Source organism: Lobosporangium transversale (genome assembly GCF_002105155.1).
Source record: "Lobosporangium transversale strain NRRL 3116 chromosome Unknown BCR41scaffold_62, whole genome shotgun sequence".
Taxonomy (NCBI): domain Eukaryota; kingdom Fungi; phylum Mortierellomycota; class Mortierellomycetes; order Mortierellales; family Mortierellaceae; genus Lobosporangium; species Lobosporangium transversale.
The window spans coordinates 183,075-205,354 of NW_019029040.1; the positions used below are offsets into that span (position 1 = coordinate 183,075).

The 22,280-nt window shown below is 42.4% G+C and overlaps 5 protein-coding genes across 5 annotated transcripts; 3 read left to right on the plus strand and 2 right to left on the minus strand.

Annotated features, from left to right (window-relative positions):
• Nucleotides 1-2,220: 2,220 nt before the first annotated feature.
• BCR41DRAFT_375199 (hypothetical protein) lies at nucleotides 2,221-3,958 on the plus strand (the record flags this gene model as incomplete). The annotated part of the gene is made up of 4 exons (XM_022026928.1): nucleotides 2,221-2,291; nucleotides 2,408-2,694; nucleotides 2,962-2,999; nucleotides 3,548-3,958. 4 exons carry the CDS (start codon nucleotides 2,221-2,223, stop codon nucleotides 3,956-3,958), a joined length of 807 nt encoding a protein of 268 aa, XP_021876225.1.
• Nucleotides 3,959-6,587: 2,629 nt separating this feature from the next.
• BCR41DRAFT_209783 (hypothetical protein) lies at nucleotides 6,588-10,391 on the plus strand. The gene is made up of 2 exons (XM_022019949.1): nucleotides 6,588-6,750; nucleotides 6,879-10,391. Exon 2 carries the CDS (start codon nucleotides 6,959-6,961, stop codon nucleotides 10,268-10,270), a length of 3,312 nt encoding a protein of 1,103 aa, XP_021876226.1. The 5' UTR covers nucleotides 6,588-6,750; nucleotides 6,879-6,958; the 3' UTR covers nucleotides 10,271-10,391.
• A 17-nt stretch (nucleotides 10,392-10,408) lies between these two features.
• BCR41DRAFT_209800 (P-loop containing nucleoside triphosphate hydrolase protein) lies at nucleotides 10,409-12,148 on the minus strand. The gene is made up of 3 exons (XM_022019950.1): nucleotides 12,108-12,148; nucleotides 11,431-11,611; nucleotides 10,409-11,337 (listed from the first exon to the last, which is right to left on the minus strand). The coding sequence occupies exons 1-3, from the start codon at nucleotides 12,110-12,112 to the stop codon at nucleotides 10,642-10,644; spliced, it is 882 nt and encodes a 293-aa protein (XP_021876227.1). The 5' UTR covers nucleotides 12,113-12,148; the 3' UTR covers nucleotides 10,409-10,641.
• An 862-nt stretch (nucleotides 12,149-13,010) lies between these two features.
• On the plus strand, nucleotides 13,011-15,654 carry BCR41DRAFT_363396 (hypothetical protein). The gene is made up of 8 exons (XM_022025882.1): nucleotides 13,011-13,160; nucleotides 13,270-13,304; nucleotides 13,412-13,517; nucleotides 13,631-13,697; nucleotides 13,811-14,149; nucleotides 14,281-14,454; nucleotides 14,563-14,863; nucleotides 14,958-15,654. The coding sequence occupies exons 1-8, from the start codon at nucleotides 13,030-13,032 to the stop codon at nucleotides 15,626-15,628; spliced, it is 1,824 nt and encodes a 607-aa protein (XP_021876228.1). The 5' UTR covers nucleotides 13,011-13,029; the 3' UTR covers nucleotides 15,629-15,654.
• Nucleotides 15,655-17,339: 1,685 nt separating this feature from the next.
• On the minus strand, nucleotides 17,340-17,969 carry BCR41DRAFT_313645 (hypothetical protein; the record flags this gene model as incomplete). Its single annotated transcript, XM_022021145.1, has 2 exons — nucleotides 17,340-17,423; nucleotides 17,589-17,969. Coding segments are annotated over 2 exons (465 nt in total), but the record flags the coding sequence as incomplete, so codon positions are not given.
• Between the last annotated feature and the right edge of the window lie 4,311 nt (nucleotides 17,970-22,280).

Consider the following 22,280-nt stretch of genomic DNA (forward strand, 5'->3'; position numbering starts at 1 on the left):
TCTCTTCTCACTTACCCATCTTCAGTTAGCCGTACTTTTATCTCATCACTTTACTAGAAAGTAGACACACTGTTAGCGTATACAAACTTAGATTTGCTAACATTTTGAATTATCCGCGCTGTAATAATCTTTAAGGTCATAAGAAAAAGCGCAAGGTTCGGTAGCTCCAAGCTTATTTAAATTTAAAGCTTGGGACAAGGGAGGAGTACATGAAACGCATGCCCATTGACTCATTTTCGATATTGTTCTCATCGCTAACCAATTCTCTATTCCCAGGATGCGAAAATTTTGTATTGCAGACGGTGATCAAGGGAATTCCCCTTGAGGAATCGCTGTCTAGTATATTTTCTACCAAGACGGGGTCTCGCTGCACAATTACAATGTTTCGCTTTTGCATAGAGACTCTTTCTTTTATACTCACTGATATGCTATTCTTTTATAAAGCATTTTGAGTGATATAAGCCATGGCATGACGAGGATGAAATGACAGGAAGATAGACTACTCAATGCGGCTCAGCACTAGACCTGAATGTTGAAAATACTGGATTGGACAGCGAGCTTTATTTTGTTAGGTTACTGAGAAAAAAATAATTTCTGCATGACGGGGCTTTCAAAGTATGGTCGCCCGCCAGATGCCTGAATCGGCAATTTACATAACCATACGAGCCTACGCTTTGGGACTCGATGTTTGGTAACTGTTCCTTTGCCTCTTGCCTAGATACCCAAGTTGGCTGCTTAACCATGTACAGTTAATTTGAAATAAAAAAGCGTGAATTCAGGTAGTACCATCTTTTCCATAGATAGCAATTCGAACAATTTTGTTGGATCTCCAATAAAATGTTCTTTCGAGTGTCCACTTGAACCAGGATCTATATTATTTTCCCTTCCCTTCTCAGAAGGCTTCATCATGTTAGGCCCACCAAACGAAGACACACCCTATCTTTTGTACTGAACACTCTGTTCACATGTATTTTTTCCAATAGTACCAGCCAGATGGTCTCAGCAGCGAATAGAGTTTACAATAGAGCCTTCATTTACACGGCCCTGAGTCAATGACACCTCTGGGCATACTGCATATAGAAATAAGTTATTCATTACATGACAGTGCATATATCATTGTTCTTAATAAAATTCTGCAAGAAGGAAAAAAGTCCCTTTTTTTTGGACACTTTCCCCTTGCTCTTTCTCCTGATGTTTGATATCTTTGCTTTGAGGTGTCATATTGTCCTTGGCACGCCATATTAGTCTTACGCCAAGACGACCTGGCTGTTTACGTGCATTTGCTCTCTATTTATTACTCCATACATTCATCCATTAATACGGATACAATTACGCAGATATACCATGAAGTTGAGTCGACAAGCATTATTGTTATATTTATAAAAAGGCATGAAAAGACTTAACAAGGAAACATAAGGCACACAGAAATCCCCCTTTTTAACGGCTGCCTTTAGCCCCGCTTGTAGTTGCTTCCCTGCGGAGGTATATTTACATCCTTCAATATCACTCAGTATCCAACGTAATTTCGCATAGTCCTTGTTAAGTTTTTGGTGATTTAATCCTTCATTAGTGATTGCTGGCGACGCTTTGCGTGAATGTCCGGTTGAGTGCACATGAGTGAAGCAATCTCGTTTACCTCTAAGAATGCAGAAACCTGTCCTGTAGGCCGTAGTATAAAAGGGCAGCGTGACTTGGTTGCCTGCTGGGAACTAATGGCCTGGTGGCCCTTTCCCGGCCTTGTATCCCTTCCTTCAAGCATTTTGGGTTATTTGTACTCCTGGCTTCGACTCGATGGCTCCCTTCATTCCCCCACTAATAGTTATATGATCTGAGCACAAACATTTAAAACCTCTTCAAAAACACATAAATAAGGTACTTCCTCTCCCCTCTTTTACAATCATCATTCATTCCCAAAAATCTCTTTCGTCAGTAGTTCCTCCCTACCGATAAACTTCCATGAACTAAAGACCTCCAAAAGGGCAGCCTTCCACACGCTCACACGGCAACTCCAGCTCTCATCCGCAGTTCCAAGCATATTCGACTTATCTCCATTGCTTCCTTTCACAATAGCTTGATACGCTAACGAGCCCATTTTTCTTTATTACTTCATTCAACATTCACCTATTTGGCCAGTTTTATTTTTATTCCTGCTTGTATATCTGCTCGACTTAGCATTTGCCTTCGCAACTCGTCGCTTCCTTTTATTCATTCAACCCCAGCATGCTTGTAAGTGCCCAGAGTCTTCACAAGTTTGGTTGCTTTGCCAAGGCCCCAACTGAGCTGCGTAAAAGGTAAAAATACAAAAAGCAAAAATGCAGTGGTATCCTAGAAACAGTGAAGGACATCCCTTATTTTTGATCGCACTCCTAATACTGCCTCGTAAAATTACATGAATGAACGTATAAAGTTCTGGCAGCTATCACCGACGCACCGTAAGCTGCTTGGCTATTGCAGCCCACCACGGACACTATAACCGCCTTTCGTATTATGCTTCTAATGGTTACTTCTATGACGCGATTGGTCCGGCAGAAGGATCAATCTCACCTGTTAACCAAGCGCGACACGTCAAGCGTAGAAGTGAAGGCGCTATTTCGATTGAGCTGCTCCAGAAGAGCCTGTTAGAAGCAGGCATTAAGACAAAGGATGTCTCAAGTACTGCAGAAATAGTTGTGGGAGCTAAACACAAGACTGATGGTAAGCCATTGTTTCCATACCGTATTTTGAGCACAACTGTGATTGTCGCTAACAATGGTAGTGATTGAGCATAGACATGCAACAATAGTTGCAACAATAATAACAACAATAACAAGCATGCTTATGTTCTTGATACAGCGTGCTTCATGCGTACGCCATTGACTTTTTGCGTCGAATTGTTGTTTTGTATTCTCTGCGAAAACCACAGTTTCCTACTAGGAATAGTCTGCCCGAAGTTCTAATGTACCATTTTCGTTTCACTATTAGCTGATGCATCTAGACCATTGAACGGAAGGCTTGTGAAGGTAAAGATATGCACAGAATTGCGTATGAAGCGTAGCTATCCCTCTTTATACTTGTATCTTCCACATTGTCTATTTTCGACAACCAACCTTCCATCTAAAATCCCTATCTGTACCTGTGTCACTGCCAATGACAAAGAATGGATATTCAGCACATGCACAGAATAATTGAGGTCGACAATATACACACACGGACAGTGGGTTACGACATCCTTACTACGTTAGAAGCAAAGGCACACATGCGCAAGCTAGCTTACTTCCCGTCGCTCTCGATGGGACATTGGTATCACAATCTTCGCAACTGGCCTTCCCGAGAGCAACTGTGCATTTATATCACCAATATAACGTGTCATTGTGCAGTCTAGCTGTTGTAGTTTGCTCGACTACAAAGAATAGCTTTATAGCACTACACCTATCCCGAGCATCAGCGGCAGAAGAGGAATTCTACAAATTCATGACCTAGTTTGAATCCATATTCACATCACAATGCACAACAGCCTTCTAACCCCGCCTCTACCCATCCCTTTTCGAAATCTTTCTTTCTCTTAAAGCTTGCTGTCCCTTCCTTCGTCAGTGTTACTCGTCGCTCTCTCCTCTCAGATCTATTAAGCAATCAAGGTACATCTGGCCGCCTCGAACAAAACGCCAATCGCCGAAGGATACTTAAAAGTATGCGCCAATGTTCGGTTGACGCTAATGAGGTGGATCTTAGCGTCGATCGACCTTCTACTTGCGTGGTTTCCATGGGGAGCATCCCATCTGGAGAAGAGAGCTCACATTTGGTGGATGATAGTCAAGCATTCATTATTGTGCCTACAATAAGGCACATTCACAATCCCTGCCATGCAGCTATCAAGACTAAGCTCCAGTCACTACCCTACCGCGCTTTGGCCCGCCGCAGCGGCGCTGATGAAGATGACGAGGCACCCGATTATTTTGGCATAGAGGATCGCGTCTGGTAAAGATCAAGATGATTGTCTTTCATGAGCTTTTACTACCTCTGGACCCCTTTTTATTTCACTTCCTTTTTTCCTTTCCCTTTCATTTCTTTGTCTATTCACTGTATTTTTTCTCTTCTTTTTTTTTTTTTTTTTTTTTGTAAGCATGACTGTACTTTATAATCGACCCCGCCAGCAGTGTCCTAGATGCACCTACTCTGTTATCGTACCCCATCTTCAAAATACCCTTCATAATATGTATTATCAGTCTTTTTTTCTTTAATTTACCCTCGGTACTTCATATACTTCATCCCTTATCTTGCTCAATTGTACGCTTTTGGCTCCCATCCCTCAAAGGCGGATCATTTTTCTCTTTCTTATCAGTGTTACTTGCTAAATAAACAAGATTGTGATACAGACAGTTCTTGATATTTTTGAATGTGCTGCGTAGTAATCATCCGTTCAGAGGTCGGGTCATCTAGTAGGTGTTGGGTCGATCAGAATATGTCCCCAGCATCATCTTGGATAGGTTCAACCATAGTACCCCTGCAAAAAAATTTTGAAGGAAGGAGGCAATAGCCTTATTTTTTGCCTGTCCTTTACAAAAAAAAAAAAAAACTGATATTGGGAGTAGGTGCTGATTTCTTTTTCTTTTCTTTTCTTTTCTTTTTTTTACACGGTGATCGTCAGTGTAGGTATTAATCGATGAAGCTTGCAGGCATTCAATGGCTTGTCATGATCGGTAATCTGTATCTCATTAAGCACAATTGGATTGAAATACATGTATCGTTCATGATCACATCATCTAATCATAAAATGTCTCCAACTTGCTTTTGCATTATAGCGGAAGAGTTGTGTCCCCAGAAGTGCCATGTCTAGATTAATCTGCTTCCCATGATTCAGAGTTTAATAGGTAAAATGTATCCGCGAAAGATAGGATGGAGAAGGGCGAGAAGTCAGAGATATCAATCCCTCAATTACGTGAAAGGCAAGTCGTATTATTGTATTCTCTTGCGCATCGATCTCGATAACCGATAGTCGATAATTGAGATGTACAACTACAGGATAGATTTGAAGATGATGAATAAATAAACAGACTTGAAGCGTTGTTGTTAATTACTGCTTTGGTATTGTTGCAAAATTTAGGGGCAGATGTGGTAGGAGATTTAGGTCGTTTTGGTGGATTATGAAGCCGGTCACTTCCAGCTGATAGATAAATAATTCTAACACAATAAAAGAACACACACACACTACTCGAAGACTGGACGAGAACAGTCAGTACTCAAATGGCTCTTGTGTAAAAATAAGGAACCTTTAATGATCTATGGCTACTAACGACGAACGTTGTGAGGGCTCTTTACCTGGACGAGAACAGTCAGTACTCAAATGGCTCTTGTGTAAAAATAAGGAACAAGGAGCCAGATTTTCCTGAGCTGTTGCTCGTTAAATAGTTGGTGGCGAACCCTCTACACGTGACTAAAACTAAAACCAACAGTATCTTGCAAACGCTCTGCGTGCCAGTGGATTTTGTGCACGCCTCTTTCTCAATTTTAGGAATGAATGATATCATCAAATTAAATAAATTATGTAAAGCAACCAGCATCCGTGCAGGAAGGGGTGGGAACAATCCCTCCTGGTCCCATGACTCTATACGTATAAGAATATGATTACATCGTACGAACTTTAAAAAAAAGGTTTCTCATACTCCAGTCATTTTTTTCTTTCTTCCGCAAAGGACGAAGAGTCACATTGATTGGCACTAATCTCAACTCAACATGGATCGGCACTTGTCTGTGAATCGAGGCTACTCTCCTCGCGCAGACCCACCATATACACCTTCAGGGAGCTCATCTGGCGGACCACCAGAGGACCATGCGAATTCCAACAAAAAGACTGCATTCAAGGACATGCTGCGTCAACGTCAGATGGCCATTCGAAGCCACAGGGCCTCTTCTTCAACACACTCTGACACTCGCTCTTTGAGGTCAAACCATACAGGCTATTATGGAAACCGGGATCATCGGGACCACTATCGGTCGGGATACAATTTTACCGATGCACCTTCTCAGTCGAATCTCGAGCAAGGCCTATCTTTACAATCTATAAGGCAAGAAGCCTCATCTGGTAGCTATCCAAACCAACACCATAATAATAACCAGCAGCAGCATCAACAGCATCAGACGCAACAACACCAGTATCAACACCAGCAGCAGCAGCAGCAGCAGCAACAGCAGCAGCATAGCCATGATTCTTCATTAATGCCAGGAAACAGCCCGCAAGGTTCTGATCCACAATACCAACGCGGATACCGTGAGGATTCGAACTTCAGCAACATTCAGCGTGGACCTCCACCTTCGGCGCCACGAGAATGCCGAAACTCTGAACCCCATATCCAGTTTCATCTAGCGAACCCGGAACGACCACATCGAGGATATGAACTCACTGGAGACATTGAACGGAATCGCGAGAGAGATGTATCAATGGAAGCAGGAAGTTTGCGTGAGTTATTAATTAGTCAACGTGCAGGTGCGTCTCATGGCATTAACAATATCGATACTGCCACCAACAGTAACGGCAATAGTAGCCAAACAGAAAATGCTATCAACTCTGGTATCGATAATAAGGTAAAGGTTTAGGGAAGCTTTAATATAACAGAAAATGTATCATCATCCAAAGTGATGTTCTCTGCATTTTCCCACACACAGCAAGCTATGCTTCCGCACTATAACATCGTCATTAACATGCTGACTCTAAACAACCTTATAAGGGCTTGACATCTGCTCCGACGTCTGAGGCGAACACAAAAACTGAGCAAGGTAACTACAAAGAAGAAGACAAAAGAAAACATAGGTTCTTTGGCTCTATTTTTTCCCTCCTGTTTACATCATGCACTGCGCTGTTCTAATCAGATTGGGCTCAACCGTCCTTCATTTGGCATGATTAGCTATAAACGAGACAAATAATGCTCGAGACGATACTAGTACTTCGAGTTTCCGTCAGGATATCTCATATACTAGTGCTACTATGCCAAAACGTGATCCGGAAAACACCTTGGCTGGTAAAGTCACTCAACATGAGGATCACGGCAGCATGGCAGCGAACAGTGCTCTTTCTGCTGAGATCCGTGGCCCGATCCACGATCGTGGATCCGACAACTTGACTACCTATTCACCTTTGGTCAATGTTTCTGCTTCTTCTGCTTCAGGAACACAACCTGCGGTTGACTCATCAACTTCAGTGCGTCCTTCTGCTAGGATGAGCACCAATAACACCAATCCACTTGCTAACGCACCTGATGCGAACCCAAAGAATCCCGAGCCTTCGCCATCGCCAAAAGGCAGTGGAGTCTCCGGCGCGCCTGGGCTGAAATTAGTTGCAGTTAATAATAACGTTGCTTCAAAGTCAGCGATGACGGTTAACACTCAGTTAGCCACTCCTACTTCGAGGACACCTCTAGCTAGTCCTACTGTTCATACCAAAACCGGAGGAAGTCCGGCATCTGACACAAGTAGTCGAGGAGCTGTGGGTATCAGTACACAGGAAGAACGCTTAAGACAGGAAGAGCGGCTTAGACAAAAGGTCGCCGCCATGGCCCGCAAAGATGATGCTATGAACAAGAGCGGAGATTCTGCAAAAGAACATGGATTTCAAAGACATAGTGGAAACAATAATGGGACGGATGATAGTAGACGGAACCAAGTCACAAGCCCAATTAATTTGACGACATTAAGGAAGACATCTGACTCACATGATCAATTGTCCCCAGGACCTAAGCGGAAAAAATCTGGGAATGATTCAAATGAATTAAACAGTGGTTTGAGTCTTAGTGCTGTTCGCGGAGAAAGATCTGCAGGTTCTGCAGATTTTTCATCCGGAGGTAAAGCACCTACTTTCAACAGCAGGGAAACAGTACCAGGATCACATGCGCTTAAATCAGCAGGAGATTCCAAATTATCAGGCAGATATGATTTGGAAGTGGATAGAGATAGACCTAATCAATTGGACAAGGCACGAGAAAATGAGAGGGCATTTGAGTATAATAGGAACTTTGATAGGACTTCGTATCGCGCATTAGAGCGAAATGCAGATCGGGAAAGAGACAGAGTGGTAGACAGGGTCTATGACAGAGATCGCGGATATGAATATGGAGCAGATAGAGGGGGCTATAGGGACAGTGAAAGAGGATATGACCGTGGAACTGATCGTTATGAACGAGGAAGTGATCGAAATTATGATCGCGGGATATATAGAGCAATCGATAGAACAAGTGATAGACTGACAGACAGGACAAACGACAGAGGAAATGATCGAGGAAGTGATCGAGGAAGTGATCGAGGAAATGATCGAACAAACGATCGAACAAACGATCGAGCAAATGATCGAGGAAATGATCGAGGAAATGATCGAGACAGCCAGTGGAGGACTGACCGACAGTCTGATCGAATGACTGACCGACGTGGTGATCAAACGTTTGATAAGAGCGCTACGAACAACATAGACTGGAAGTCTAATAAGAATAACGAACGGTTGGCAGAAGCTGCACGGGAGAAGGCGTCAGAGGTGATCTCTGATAATAACCGTGATAGATTACTTGATCGTGAGCACATGAGCGCTTCCTCCGTAGACATTGAAGCCTCTCGTGTGGCTAGTAAGTCTGATGCGGGCATGATCGCTAAATCTATCGCATCTGATGATTCTCTTATAATATTTTCAGCAGCCAATCGTATGCAAGCGAAGTTGGATGGAGCACACGCGGAACCGCGGCAGCAGCAGCATCCGCAACCATCTTCGATAGCCGCTGAATCTGCGCTTGTGAAGGATGAGGAGCCCATTCTCTTCTCATCAGCAAGCAGGCTACAGCAACAGCAACAGCATCAACAACAACAACAACAACAGCAGCAACAACAACAACAGCAACAGCAACAGCAACAACAGCAACATCAACATCAACAACAGCAACAGCAACAGCAACAACAACAACAACAAGAACAAGAACAAGAACAACAACAGCAACAACAACAACAACAACAACAGCAACAGCAACAGCAACAGCAACAGCAACAGCAGCAAGAACAGCCACAGTACAAAAGTACAGGGAATTTAGAGGATAAGAATGCAATGGATAAGCCTGTGCGGGACGACTCTCCAATCCTCTTTTCATCTGCAAGCAGACTGCAACACAATATCAGCTCGCCCATCATCTTCTCTGCAGCTAATCGGGCTAATAACCTCGGTTTATCTACATCTGGCGGATATAATACGAGTATATCTGCTGCAGCATTTCCTAGTTACTCGGCAACTGGGCGTGGAATTGGAAACTATGCCACCAATGAACGGCCTATAGCTGCGCCAGTCTTCAGCAGTAATGGTCTAAACATGATTCCAACAACACATGGGGAGGTCGGTAGGAGCGACATGTCCCTGGCCTTTGAAGTTATTGACCGCTGCACCGTTGATCTTCAACAGCTGCAACAGCGATACGCTTTGGTTTCGAACCAACTAGAGGCAATTACTTCCAAGGTCTTGGACTCAGATGCCCGATTAAATTACCTAGGAGCACAGATTGAGCTAGAACTCAAGATGAGTCGGATGCATCATGAGATGAAGCGAAGCTTAGAACAACATCAATTACCAGAGATTCGAAGGATGATGCTTGCGACAGAGGAACTTATTTCAAGACTTAGCACACTCTCAACTTCTGCTGCCGCAGGATCAGCCACTGCAGTGGTTGTTCCACCAAAACTGCAGCCTAGAAATATTTCAAAGCAAGGGACAGAATCTAGGGTAGTGGCAGGGGCAGAATCTACGCCTACTGGTACCTCGGCTGCTGCTCTTGCTTTGGCAAGACTTGCAGAGAGTGGTCGCAGATTCTCATTGTCAGATCAGCAGGGTTCCTTGGCTGAAGAAATATCGCCAAGAAAACGCAAGTCTGGATATGATGGGCCTCAAACTAATGCCAATGAGGATAGTGGTGCGGCGACCGATCCTCTGAAAGATTCAGATCAACCTCCTAGGAAACGTCAAGCAGACTCAACTCTGATAGGGGTAGTCTCCTCTAACTCTTCATCTGGCACAACAACATCTACAGGATCAACAGAGGCTGCAGGAACGTCATTGGCAGCTGGGGCAAATGGAGCAGGAGTTCAACAGACTACCATGGTTGTTATCCGACCCTGCTTATCGTTCAATATAGCGCCTAAGGGCTGTCGCTTTTTAGCCAACAAAAGTGCATGCCCTTACATGCATACATGTCTGTACTGTGGCTCTATGGAGCATAATGTCCTTCAATGCGACTACACATCGGTCGAGCCTTCCAACGACCCGAACTTTAGCTGAGCAACATTTCATCAATAGATTTTTTTTTTTTTTTTTTTCCATTTCAGAAAATTTATTTTGCAATTTATAACAAGCCTAAATTAACATGTATCAGTAGGAATGACAAATAGAAAAAATGAACAAATAAAAAAAAAAAAAGCTGTTAGCAAACAACCACATTGCTTTATATTAATCATAACATGGTTCAGTACACAATGTTCAAAAGATAAGAATGCAAAAGATGTATTGATTTATTTCTTTTTCCTAATGAGAGACATACATTATTACGTTTTCGTTGAAAAAGAAAAAAAAGGCAAAAAAAAAAAGAAAAGCAGGCCCCCTCTTTTCTTTAGTTTTTTCTTCTCTTTTCCACACACAACATCGCGATTATTTTAAATAAGATCAGCGACGTTCATGGGCATCTCAAGGATCTGAGTAGAGTAGAATTGCTCAATCTCACGGAGCATACGAGTGTCATCAGCGGTAACAAAGTTAATAGCAACACCCTTACGACCGAAACGACCACCACGACCGATACGATGAATGTAGTTCTCCTTGTTAGAGGGAAGATCGTAATTGATGACCAAAGAGACCTGTTGGACATCGATACCACGAGCCAACAAATCAGTGGCAATCAATACACGAGAAGAACCTGAGCGGAACTCCTTCATGATGACCTCACGCTGTTGCTGTTCCATGTCTCCGTGCATGGCTGACACAGTGAACTCACGGGCAGTGAGTTTTTCGGTCAACCAGTCGACCTTTCTGCGAGTGTTGCAGAAGATGACAGCCTGAGTGATAGTGACGGTTTCGTAAAGATCGCACAAAGTGTCGAGTTTCCATTCCTCCTTCTCAACTGCAACGTAAAACTGCTTGATACCCTCGAGGGTCAACTCGTCCTTCTTGACCAAAATACGGATGGGATCACGCATGAACTTGGTGGTAACCTCCATGACCTCAGTGGGCATGGTAGCAGACAAAAGGACAACCTGAGTGCTAGGGGGAAGACGCTGGAAAACGTCATAGATCTGATCCTTGAAACCACGGGACAACATCTCATCAGCCTCGTCAAGGATAAACATCTTCATGTGGTCGGTCTTGAGGGCGCCACGGTTAATCATGTCAAAGACACGACCGGGAGTACCGACGACAACTTGAACACCATCTTGAAGGGTCTTCATATCCTCACGAACATTGGTACCACCAATGCAGGCGTGGCATTGAATCTTCATAAAGTCACCAAGGGCAATGACGACCTTCTGGATCTGCTGAGCCAACTCGCGGGTAGGGGCGAGGATAAGGGCTTGGCACTGGGTGATGGAAGTATCCAATTTTTGAAGGGCAGAGATCGAGAAAGTGGCGGTCTTACCGGTACCGGATTGGGCCTGAGCAATGACGTCATGTCCCTTGATAACGGGAAGAATGGCACGCTGCTGAATGGTCGAAGGACGTTCGAAACTATTTTGGGATAATTCAAAGGAGAAAACGGATGACACAAGAGGAAAAAAAAAAAAAAAAAAAAAAAAAGCCATTTTAGCACACTGTGAGCATAAAAGTAAATCTTGCGATCACAAGGGCTCACTGACAACCCATAATTCGGTCATCCTTGAAGATCAGTGTTAACATACCCATAGGCGTAAATACCACGAAGCAAGTCGGAGGAGAGGTTCATGTTGTCGAAGTTGTCAACAACCTCATCCCAGTTGGACTATTTATTTCATTGAAAGAAAAGGATACATAGTACAAATGTTTAGTGCTTTACCCATATTTCATGCCACAGGGACAAATGGTCAAAGATATTATTCAAGAATAAAATATCCATTTTAATCTTGATAAAAAAGAAAAGCCTTACCTCAATCTCATTCTGGTCAAGTTCGAGACCAGAAGTCTCGTCGCTATTGTATCATGAATGTTGGAAAGAGAAATAAAAATAAAAGGTTAGAACCGTTGTTGTTGGTCGCCGATGTAAGAGTAGTAAAGGATGTGAAGTGTTAGAATCCCCGCATGATAGGGAGCAAGGTGGTAATAATAGATATGCAGAGCTGCGGCACTCGCACACAGAAAAAATAGGCAAAGGTATGTCTCGCAGAACAGATATCAGGGATCATGTCTTGCAGGGGGAGAGAGAAAAAAAGGACAAATGATCCATCTCATGCTATTGTCTTATGATGGTCGCATCCATTCAATGACCAACAAGATGTTGCCGGGGATAGAGTCACAAGTTAAATGATCCATCTCATTCTGATTGTCCTATAGTCAAATCCTTCAACTGAAGGATTAGCTGCTTAGTGGGATCCTTCCCACTTTACTTTGGTTTCTCTGGAATGCACAAATTTGTCGATGCCGAGATTAAAACGATCAGAGGATTGAACAGATGAGGAGGGGATGATCTTACCGGGCAGACATGATTTTTTTTTACTTTTTTTTAAATGTAGACAAAGAGAGTTCCTTTTCTTAAAGAACTCGGATTGTCTAATGAGAGATGGAGAGAAGCAAAGAGGGTGGAAAAATTTTTTCTGAAAGACAGACGCTTTTCATACAGCACGAGGCAGTCAGATAGTGTGCCTCGTGCACTAATGCACTATTGCACTATTAACAAACACTATTCTAATTAGTCTACGTGCAAAATTCATGTACCCATGTTGTTACTGCGGATGATAAATCTAAGCCACATATCACATGATTTAATTAAGTGACTGTCATCCGAATAACGGATAACCAACGCGTTTTTTTTGAAAACACTGCTTTTCTCTCATTCACACCAACGCCACTATTACACGATGACAAACCCTTGCACACCCAATGCTATTCAAGCAATCTTTAATGAGGAACCATGTCCCGCCCCCATTCTACAGGTCCTGAACACCAAGCCTATGCATCAGGATCTCCCTAATGTACCTGTCCGCTACAGGTAGGTCACTTTATTTCAATACTGTTACTATACTATTTTTTGGTGGCAAATAGGATATTTGAGATTTAATATTGAATATTGACATTTGTTATTGTTGGTTCCTTGATAGAGCGCTGTTCTCTGATGGATCTCACTTTTTGCAGGGTAACGAATAAGCCAGCCTTTATTCCTAATATGTAAACTTTAGGTCAAGGAAGAAACTTCTTATTTGGTTTGTTTTGCCACTAAAAAAAAACCATATCTTATCATAGGTATTCTTGGCACCTCGCTCAATCCTCTTGTTGAAAGTGGAGCAATGCCAAAGTATGCTATTGTTAAGCTTAAAAAGCACTCACTTAAGCCCGTCGCTGGAAGAAAGTATGTATATTTTATATCCTTTTAGCGACAAACCTTGTAGCTCATCTGCTTATGGACGCAATCCTTTTTATTCTCAACGCTAACATAAGCACTCTGCCTTGTATTCGCCTAAGGCTCATTCTTGCTGTAGAGTTGGATATTCTCGACAGCTTTGGAATTGTGAACAAGATCGGAGAACCCGTAAGTCTTTTAGCCCTCCTCTTGATAAAGCGTGACATAGCGATTGAACATCTTACGAGCAAGGTCATTAAGCTGCTTCCCTACATACTGCATACTATTCATGCAAATTCTAGGCACCTATCGATCCCAACGCAAGTAACCCACTGCAGAACAAAGCTGCATCAGGAACAGCCCAACAACAACAGCAACAACAAAATCAGAACCAGCAGATGAACAATCCTTTCCAGCATCAACAGCAACAGCAACAGCAACAGCAACAGCAGCAACAACAACAGCAACAAGTGCTCGTCTCTCCAAGCGGTGGTCCTGTTTTCCCTATTAGCTCCCTCAATCCTTACCAGAACAGATGGACAATTATGGCTCGCGTCACACAGAAGTCGGAGATAAAAACCTGGAGTAAGCCAGGTAGCAATGAGGGGAAACTTTTTAGCATGACTTTGATGGACGAGAGCGTAAGTTAGAGCGCACACTATGCAACATACATGGTTCAGTATGGCCAATTTCGTAATTAGTGAGGATAAAGAAGAAGTAAAGGAGAAGCGACTCACTAATAGGCTAATATAACAACTGGATACTGATGTAGGGCGAGATCAAAGCTACTGCCTTCACCCATCAGGTCGATGAGTTTTACAACGTTATCGAAGAGGGCAAGGTCTACTTTTTGTCAAATGCCAAGGTGAATTATGCCAACAAACAGTTCTCTAATGTCAAGAACGATTATGAACTGATTTTGCAGCGTGAAACTCAGATCATCCCTGTAAGCAAGCTTAATCTATGATTCATTAGGTTTTCCGAGTAGTTGATGTCAGGATGCTGTACTTGCTTCTCACGAGGACATGGCATGTTTCTTTCTTGATATTTTTAGGCACCTGAATCCGATCATGTACCAGCAATGCGTTACAAGTTCGTGGATCTGTCAGCACTTTCTGATGTGCAAGAGAAGGAAACCATAGACGTTGTGGCGATTGTCAAGGAGATTGGTGAAGTTACTCACAGCGTCTCACAAAAAACGAATCGTCCAGTTATTAAGCGGGATTTGACTCTGGTTGATAATACCGGATTCACTACTCGCCTTACGCTATGGGGTAACCAGGCTGAGTCATTCGCTGTCACGGGGTCCAACCCGGTGATTGCTTTTAAGGGCGTTACCGTCAGTGACTATGGTGGTAAGGACAGTATCGCTTGGTTTTTAGCTTCGCAATATAAATACTGCCCAGCTATTATTAATTTGATGCCAATTTTTCAATTCTAAACTAATAGGGAAATCGCTTAATGCTTTTGGAGGCAGTTCATACAAGGTCAATCCTGAGATCACAGAGGCATTCAAGCTTCGAAATTGGTTTGATCAGAATGGACAGTCAGTGTCATTCCATTCACACATGTCTGAGTTCAAGTCAAATAATGCGCCTCGGATGACTCTGGAGGAGGTCAAACAAGCCAGTAGTAATATGGACCCCACGCAGCAACTCTACTTTGAGACAAAAGCTACAATTGTGATGATGAGTAAATCCGACAATACATTCCAATATCCAGCGTGTCCAACACCCAACTGCAACAAGAAGGTCATCGAGGATGGTCCCAATGCTTGGCGTTGCGAAAAATGCAACCGTACGCATCCGGAACCTGAATACCGATACGTCATGGGTGTGAGTGCTTCCGACCACACAGCTCATGCATGGCTACAGGCATTTAATGATGCAGGTCAAATCATCACTGGACGCCCGGCAGGAGATTTAGTCAAGAATCCACATGAAATTAAGCCCATATTCGACAAGGCTACATTCAAATCATATGTGTTCAAATGCCGAGCCAAGCAGGAGACATATGGCGATGAGGCCAAGATGCGTTACACAATCCTTTCCGCAACGCCTGTCAATTGGATAGATGAATCGAAATACCTGTTGAAGGAGCTTAAGGAATACGGTGTTTGAAGAAAAAGTTCAAGAGAAAGAAAAGCAAAAAAAAAAAAAAAAAAAAAAAATCTGTTGACCTGGTTGTCCACCTCTAGCGCACATGTGCTAACGTCTTTAGTGCAATAAAAAATTATAATTTTGACATAGAATTTTTACTGATAGACATGAAGAGTCGTAATCGTAAACATAATTTCATAGCTCATCTACTAGTAGAGGACAAATCTTGAGAGAGACTAGAATGAGTCCTATGAGGATCACTAAATCCACACATATTACATTTCTTGGGTAACAAGAAGCCCAATTCTCCTGTTGACTTTGGTTGTTATAGTCATCGTCGTTATTATCACTCTTCATTTTCTCTTTCAATATCACCATCATCGCCTTCATCCTCATCAATCCCAGCCACAACAACCCGCCCTTCGATAGAGTGAGAATCTTGAGCGTTCAATGTGTTGCTGAGGATAAATTTTTGGTGAAAGTGCTGTCGTGAACGAAGTTGAGGGTGTTGATGGCGATGACTCGAAGCAAGATGAAAGGGTGATGATAAAAGTAATGGGTTCTGTAGATTATCATCCTGTGATGTTTCCATTTCATGAGACAAATTAATTGGTATTGATAAGGGTGTCGCCGCGGTTGTTGTTGTAACGGAGGACAGATGGTTATGATGGTTCATGATGTTATTACTGCTATAACTGTTGCCACTGCTATTGTTATTGGTATCAGTATTGTTTGTCTTGGCATTGAAACTGTTGTTACCATCATTGTTGTGACCAGCATTCACAAGACCCAAGATTCTGGCTCGATTGTGGATGGGATGTCGAGCGTGAAGAATATGGCCATTGGGGTGCACGGCGACAGGGACCATATCAGGTGTTGCTGTGGTTGTGTGATGATGATAATTATGATAAAATGGTCCAGGAAACGAATGGTGCTGGGAATTATTTAAAAGTCTTGACGGAGAAGAAGAAGGGAATGAAGGGTGTGGTATACTGGCTATACCGCTCTGCATTATAGCGCCATTAGAATGCTTGAGGATAAAGCCATGATTGCAATGATCTGAAGAAATACTCAAAGCCCCTATCCTTGAGTCTACTTCGTCTGTACCCATTCCTATTGTAAGATCCCCAGGTTGATGTTGTTGATCGATATCCTTTCTTTTTCCTTCATAGTCTTCCTCTGTTCCTTCACATATACCCTCTTCGCCTTCACTGCTGTTCCGACCCTCATTACCATAAACATTATCATTATCGTCACGATCATAATCACTATCGATTTGTATGCGCTCAGCTGTACTGATCTGAGCGTTGGCCTCTGCGGGAAAGTGACTATAGCCTGCTTGATTTAGATAGGCAAATTGTTGCTGCTGATTCTGCTGCTGATTCTGATGCTGGAGCTGGAGCTGGAGCTGGAACTGGAGCTGGATTTGGTGTTGGTGTTGGTGCTGAGCAAGATGAGGGTGGTTATAAAGTGTAGCATAATGTTGATTAGGAAGAGACAGACCATGACATTGCTGGTGCTGGTATTGCTGTTGAGGCTGAAGATATTGTGGTTGCTGTTCATGCGCGGCTTGACTTTTGGTCAATGATGTCGGAGATGAAGGAGAGGATGACGACGTTAATAAAGTGGGAGGAGAGGAAGGGGAAGGAGAAGGGGAGGGAGAAATAGTGGGCGAAATAGCTAATGATGATGTGATAACGGAACGAGTGTTGATACATGGACGCTGTTGTGTGCTACGTCGACTTTGACACAAAGGACAGTGTTTTACAAACCGGGCAATGAGTTCCTTTGGGACCCAAGAATAATGTTGTCGAACCTAGGATTATAAAAAAAAAAAAAAAAAAAGCAACAAAGACGCGTTCTTAGATAGGGGAAGGAAAGAGGACTAATATCACTCCCACCTTGCTAGTATTATTGTTTTTGTTTTACCATGAAGAAGAAAACAAAAAAAAAAAAAAAAAAAAAAAAAAAAGCAATATACCTCAGCAGAGGTCTTGTCTCTTCCACCATGAGAACTCTTTCGATGGCAATAGATAAGAACGTCATAGAGGCATTCTTTGGTGGCGACGGGCTTGCCTCCATGACAGACAACATGATGAGTTGAGGTAGTGGAAAGAGTAAACATTTTCTTGGCCCAGAAACGGAACTGAGCTGTGGAGACTTGAGTGTTCTTGGGCTGAATCAAAACCATGAGGATCTTTTGATACATAGAGTTAGTTAGAAGGGCCTTCTCTCGTTTTTTAGGCGAGAGTGAAAGCAAATATTCTTCCGCAAGTATAAAAAACTGTTGCTTAGTAATAAAGCTGTTGCTACTACAACCGTTATTTAAGGATGTGGTGGTAGTGGTGGCGGCGAAAGTCATATGAGCACTGGTACCGTCTTTTTGGTCATACAGCAGAGAGGAACCGTTAGGTCCATTGATATAAGGGGAGGATGAGATGTCCAAAGAGGAAGAGGAAGGATGAGGCGAAGGATGGTATTGACGTTGTTCCGGAAGCGAGATTGACCATAGGCTATCTAAGTCCTGATTCGGAGATGTGCTCAGTCCAAGCGATAATTTGTGACCCTTTGTAGCTGACATAGAGTCTATAGAAGACGCGTGGGCAGTTTTCTTTCGGCGTTTACTTTTTCTTTCACGTTCTGCGCGCTCAGACCTTGCGGGACGTGTATGAGCAGCGCGAGCGTTTTCATGGTCTTCTCGCACTTCATCCTCCACCTTGGAGCCTTCAGTCGAAACAGTGTTGGTGATAGATAATTGCTGTTGATGCCTCCATGAACTTTTGCGTTTCCTATCAGAACGGGGTCTTTCTACATTGTCCACTTCTTCTCCTTCTTCGTCTTCTTGGCCATCTTCTACCTTTATGCCTCGAGTCGAAAACTCATGACCTCCATCATCCCAACCTTCCCTTTTTTGCTCCTCCTCTTCTATATCGTTTTTTAAGTCCCCATTTTCTTCATCTGATGAAACCTTCATTTCCTTAATGACGATCTCGTCGCCTTCGTTGTCCATATCCATAGTATGACCCAATCCCGAACAGAAAGAGTACTGCTGCTGCTGTTGTTGTCTGACCAGAAGTGGAGAAGACAACGGATTGACTTCTAAGGCCAATGGAGATTGATTACTTTTGTTATGAAGAAAAAAGTGATCGGAATGAGTGGGATTGTATTGATGATACCCAGCCAGGATAGTGGGCTCGATCACAGGAGAGTGCGGGTGCTGATAATGTTGATGCCGATGTTGGTCTTGATTTTGGCAGTAATGCTGTTGCCGTTGGCGTATGGGCTCATTATGCTCATAATAGCGGCCTTCGTAACTACCACCACTACTATCATTATCGTTGCTAGGCCTTCCATAGCGAAGTCGGTTATTGTCAACAGGGTTGGATTTTCTAAGGTTCGTACCAACGAGACTATTATTGGGATGATGGTCACCAGCAAAGTCATGCTCTTTGTTTTTGCTGTCGCTGTCGACCATGCTGTTATTCATGTCATCATCATTCACAGGCCCAAGATCTGCTGCCATGTCTGAAAAGAAGGCATCATAAGAAGTGGAGAATACTGAAGCATGGTGACTCAAGCCGATACCAGGGAAAAGGAAATCTCGTGAACCGGAGCTGATAGAGTAGAGGTCATGATTTCCTTTTGGAGTAGAGGGGGTATGGGCGCTGTTATTTGTGGATTGAATAAGAGCATTATTATTATTAATACTACCATTATTATTATTATTAGTTGTTGTTGTGATCAGATTGGGTTTCAGGCGGCGGAGACTAATAGGGGATGTTGGGGGTAAGGATGTTTTTGAGTGCGCGTCTTGGTCATGCCCATTATGAAAGATAAATGAAGTGTTCATGACGTGCAGTGAAGAAAGAAAGAAAGAAAGAAAGAAAGAAGGAAGGAAGGAAGAAAGGAAGAATAGAAGGAAAGGTTTTGTTTACGAGAACAGAGAATCTGCTGATATCGGTTGCAAAAAAAAAAAAAAAAAAAAAAAAAAGACGATCCTAAACTATTGAAGGGCAAAGCAAATAAAAGAAAAGGTGAATAGGATGGGATAGAAGACGAGAATATAGAAAAGGGGATGAAGTGTAGGGGGAAGGGGAGAGAATAAAAGAGCGAGAATTTAATGTTGATCTTGTCGATCACATCTATCCGCTTTGGCAGGTTTGTTATTGTGGGATAAAACGAAGATAGGAACAAGCACAATATAACATATTTTTTTAAAAAAAAAACTTCAACGAAAAACCTAAGGACATTCATGGCCCAATGCATGGAAACGGGGAATAATAGAATGTTGAGTATATGCATATAAAGAAAAATGGGGTACTGAGGGTTTCTGTTGAAGGATTTTTTTAAGACCTTGGTTCTATGCACAGAACAGAGACAAGGTGAAAGGTCAAAATATCCCTACCATGCATTAAGAAAATAGATTCTCAACCGGGCAGTTGGGTATGCCAATGTTTGCGTCAACATTCCAATATCAATTTGACCTCAAACGAAAAACTGATGGATGACAAGGTGAACAAACAAGCATTACATAGTCAAAGTAAGACAACGAACAGAAAGACCTGCAGGTAAACCGACATGTCAATGGACGAGGATACAGGCGCACTCGCGCATACACTTTCGGTAATTGTGCAGAGGTACCATCGCGATCTTTTTTGTTTTTCGGATTCAGAATGTTATGCATCATAAACGAGCAAGGCTATCTGCGGGTCTGTAGGATGGCAAAAAGTCAGACCATGCAGCTGCAGAGATTGATAGGTTAATATTGTTCATTCAGTTGCATGGCCCAATGGTCTAATGTTCGAATCCATAATAAATTAATGTATAAAATGTACTGGACACATTTTGTTTTATTTTTTTTTGCCACCAAATCCCTTTTCATGCATCATGGGAACGAAAAAAAAATAAGAAAAAACACACAAGTTGATTGGCCTTTAGATTCTCTTTCCTTTATGCTTTTATTACCGTCGTCGTCGTTATTGAAAGCTTATTCCAGCTAAGCAAGTTTTTCCGTCTCTGCGTCATTTATACTCTGCATGCATTGAGGTAAACAGGTAAAGAGATAAACAAGCATTGACAGAGAAAAAGGCACATGATTGATAACAAGGTGAGACATGGCTGCAGAGGCTTGTTTTGTACTGATTTGTGAAAGCCTTTTTTTATGGGAACACAGATTAAATTTTTGAGAGCATTTGCGCACCGGCAAAATGAGCAGGACGATGCCAACAACACTCTTTCCAAGAGAGAGGAAAGGTTAAGTAACACAGGAGGAAAAAATGCTAGCCAGCAAGAGCGCCATGCTATGTTATGCTATGCTATGCTATGCTATGCTCTGTTAAACTATGCAATGCCATGCCATGCCATGCTATATTATGCAGTACCAATGTTCACACGGCCGCCCTGAAAACCCGAAGCATTACAAAAAGTAACATATCATTTCGAACAAGGGGGCTCCATAGTTCCTGAGTCGTAACTGTAAATGTCTAGATCGTTTTTATTTTGCATGTAAAACAGCAATACGGGTCAACTGCGTTATATCTTCTGGTCTTATTTTATGAGTCGAAACCGTCTTTGCGGTGGATCAGGTGGAGTAGTGGTGGCGTACAGAGGAGATGCAAATGACGTTTATGAATACATTTTTTTTTTTTAAAAAAAAAAAAAAAAAAAAAAAAAGTTGCATTGCTTTATTCTTATTCTTCTCCCTAGTACATGTACACTTGGGGCAATGTGGTAGGCCTTGATTATGAACGAAATAAGAAAGGGTGTGCCTGGTCTGATAGAAGAGAACCAAAAAAAAAAAAAAAAAAAAAAAAAAGATGGAAAGGATGGAGGGACGCAAAATGAAGTGGCTGAAGGGAGGAGATCCTTCTGGTATTTCTAATTCAGCTCCAAATTATTGATTGTCATTTCTCATTTCTTCACCCTTTTTCCCACTTTCAGACAGGGCGATGCTGATTTTTAGAGGCGTATCAAGTCAAATTTACCAGAAAAGACACTCTTATACAAAACCCCATTGAGAACTGCTTTCTCTACCTTATTCACTTTTATCTCCCTCGACTATCCTTGCTTCCGCTTCTCTCTTTTCGACACTTTATTTCCTTACTTTCACCCTTTGGTAAGAATACATCTTCTACAATAGAATGTGTGTGAGGGTAAAAAAAAAAAAAGAAAGGTCCAAGAGTATTAGCCAACAATATAACAGCGAAGGAAAAAAAAAAAAAAAAAAAAAAGACATGTTACAACAAGACGCGTTCATGAAACTCTTGAGTTGAGGAATGAAGTTCATGTGGAATGAAAAGGTGGATGTGAATGTGCTTTTCCATGTATCAATGGAGCAGCTGTATTTTATTTTATTTTATTTTTTTTATTTTTGAACTGATTGATTGAGATTGTTTGTTGGCAACAAATCTCTCCCTTCTCCTTTCCCTTCTTTTCCCTCGGAGAAACCCCGTTCATCACATCAATCTCATCAAAAAGAGTAAAAAAGAGAAAGAACAGGAGACTGTAGAAAGAGTGAGCAGGGAGAGAAAGGGGAAAGTTGGAAAAGTAGGTCGGCTTGTTCACCTCACTTTGATAATTACTAAAATATCACAGCCGCTTGTCCTGTCCAATGAATGGGTCATACCATCGAACGCCTGTTCGCCATTGAATTAGCAAATTTCCACAATGAATA

Bases quoted from the DNA above. Each gene is read 5' to 3' on its own strand.
- BCR41DRAFT_209783 (XM_022019949.1), top strand. From the start codon at position 6,959: ATGCCAAAACGTGATCCGGAAAACACCTTGGCTGGTAAAGTCACTCAA.
- BCR41DRAFT_209800 (XM_022019950.1), bottom strand. The intron at 11,338-11,430 runs ATGAAGACCCTT...AAGACCGACCAC, and splicing joins GTACCAATGTTCGTGAGGAT to ATGAAGATGTTTATCCTTGA.
- BCR41DRAFT_363396 (XM_022025882.1), top strand. From the start codon at position 13,030: ATGACAAACCCTTGCACACCCAATGCTATTCAAGCAATCTTTAATGAG. The intron at 13,305-13,411 runs GTAACGAATAAG...ATCTTATCATAG, and splicing joins TGGATCTCACTTTTTGCAGG to GTATTCTTGGCACCTCGCTC. The intron at 14,864-14,957 runs GTAAGGACAGTA...CTAAACTAATAG, and splicing joins TACCGTCAGTGACTATGGTG to GGAAATCGCTTAATGCTTTT.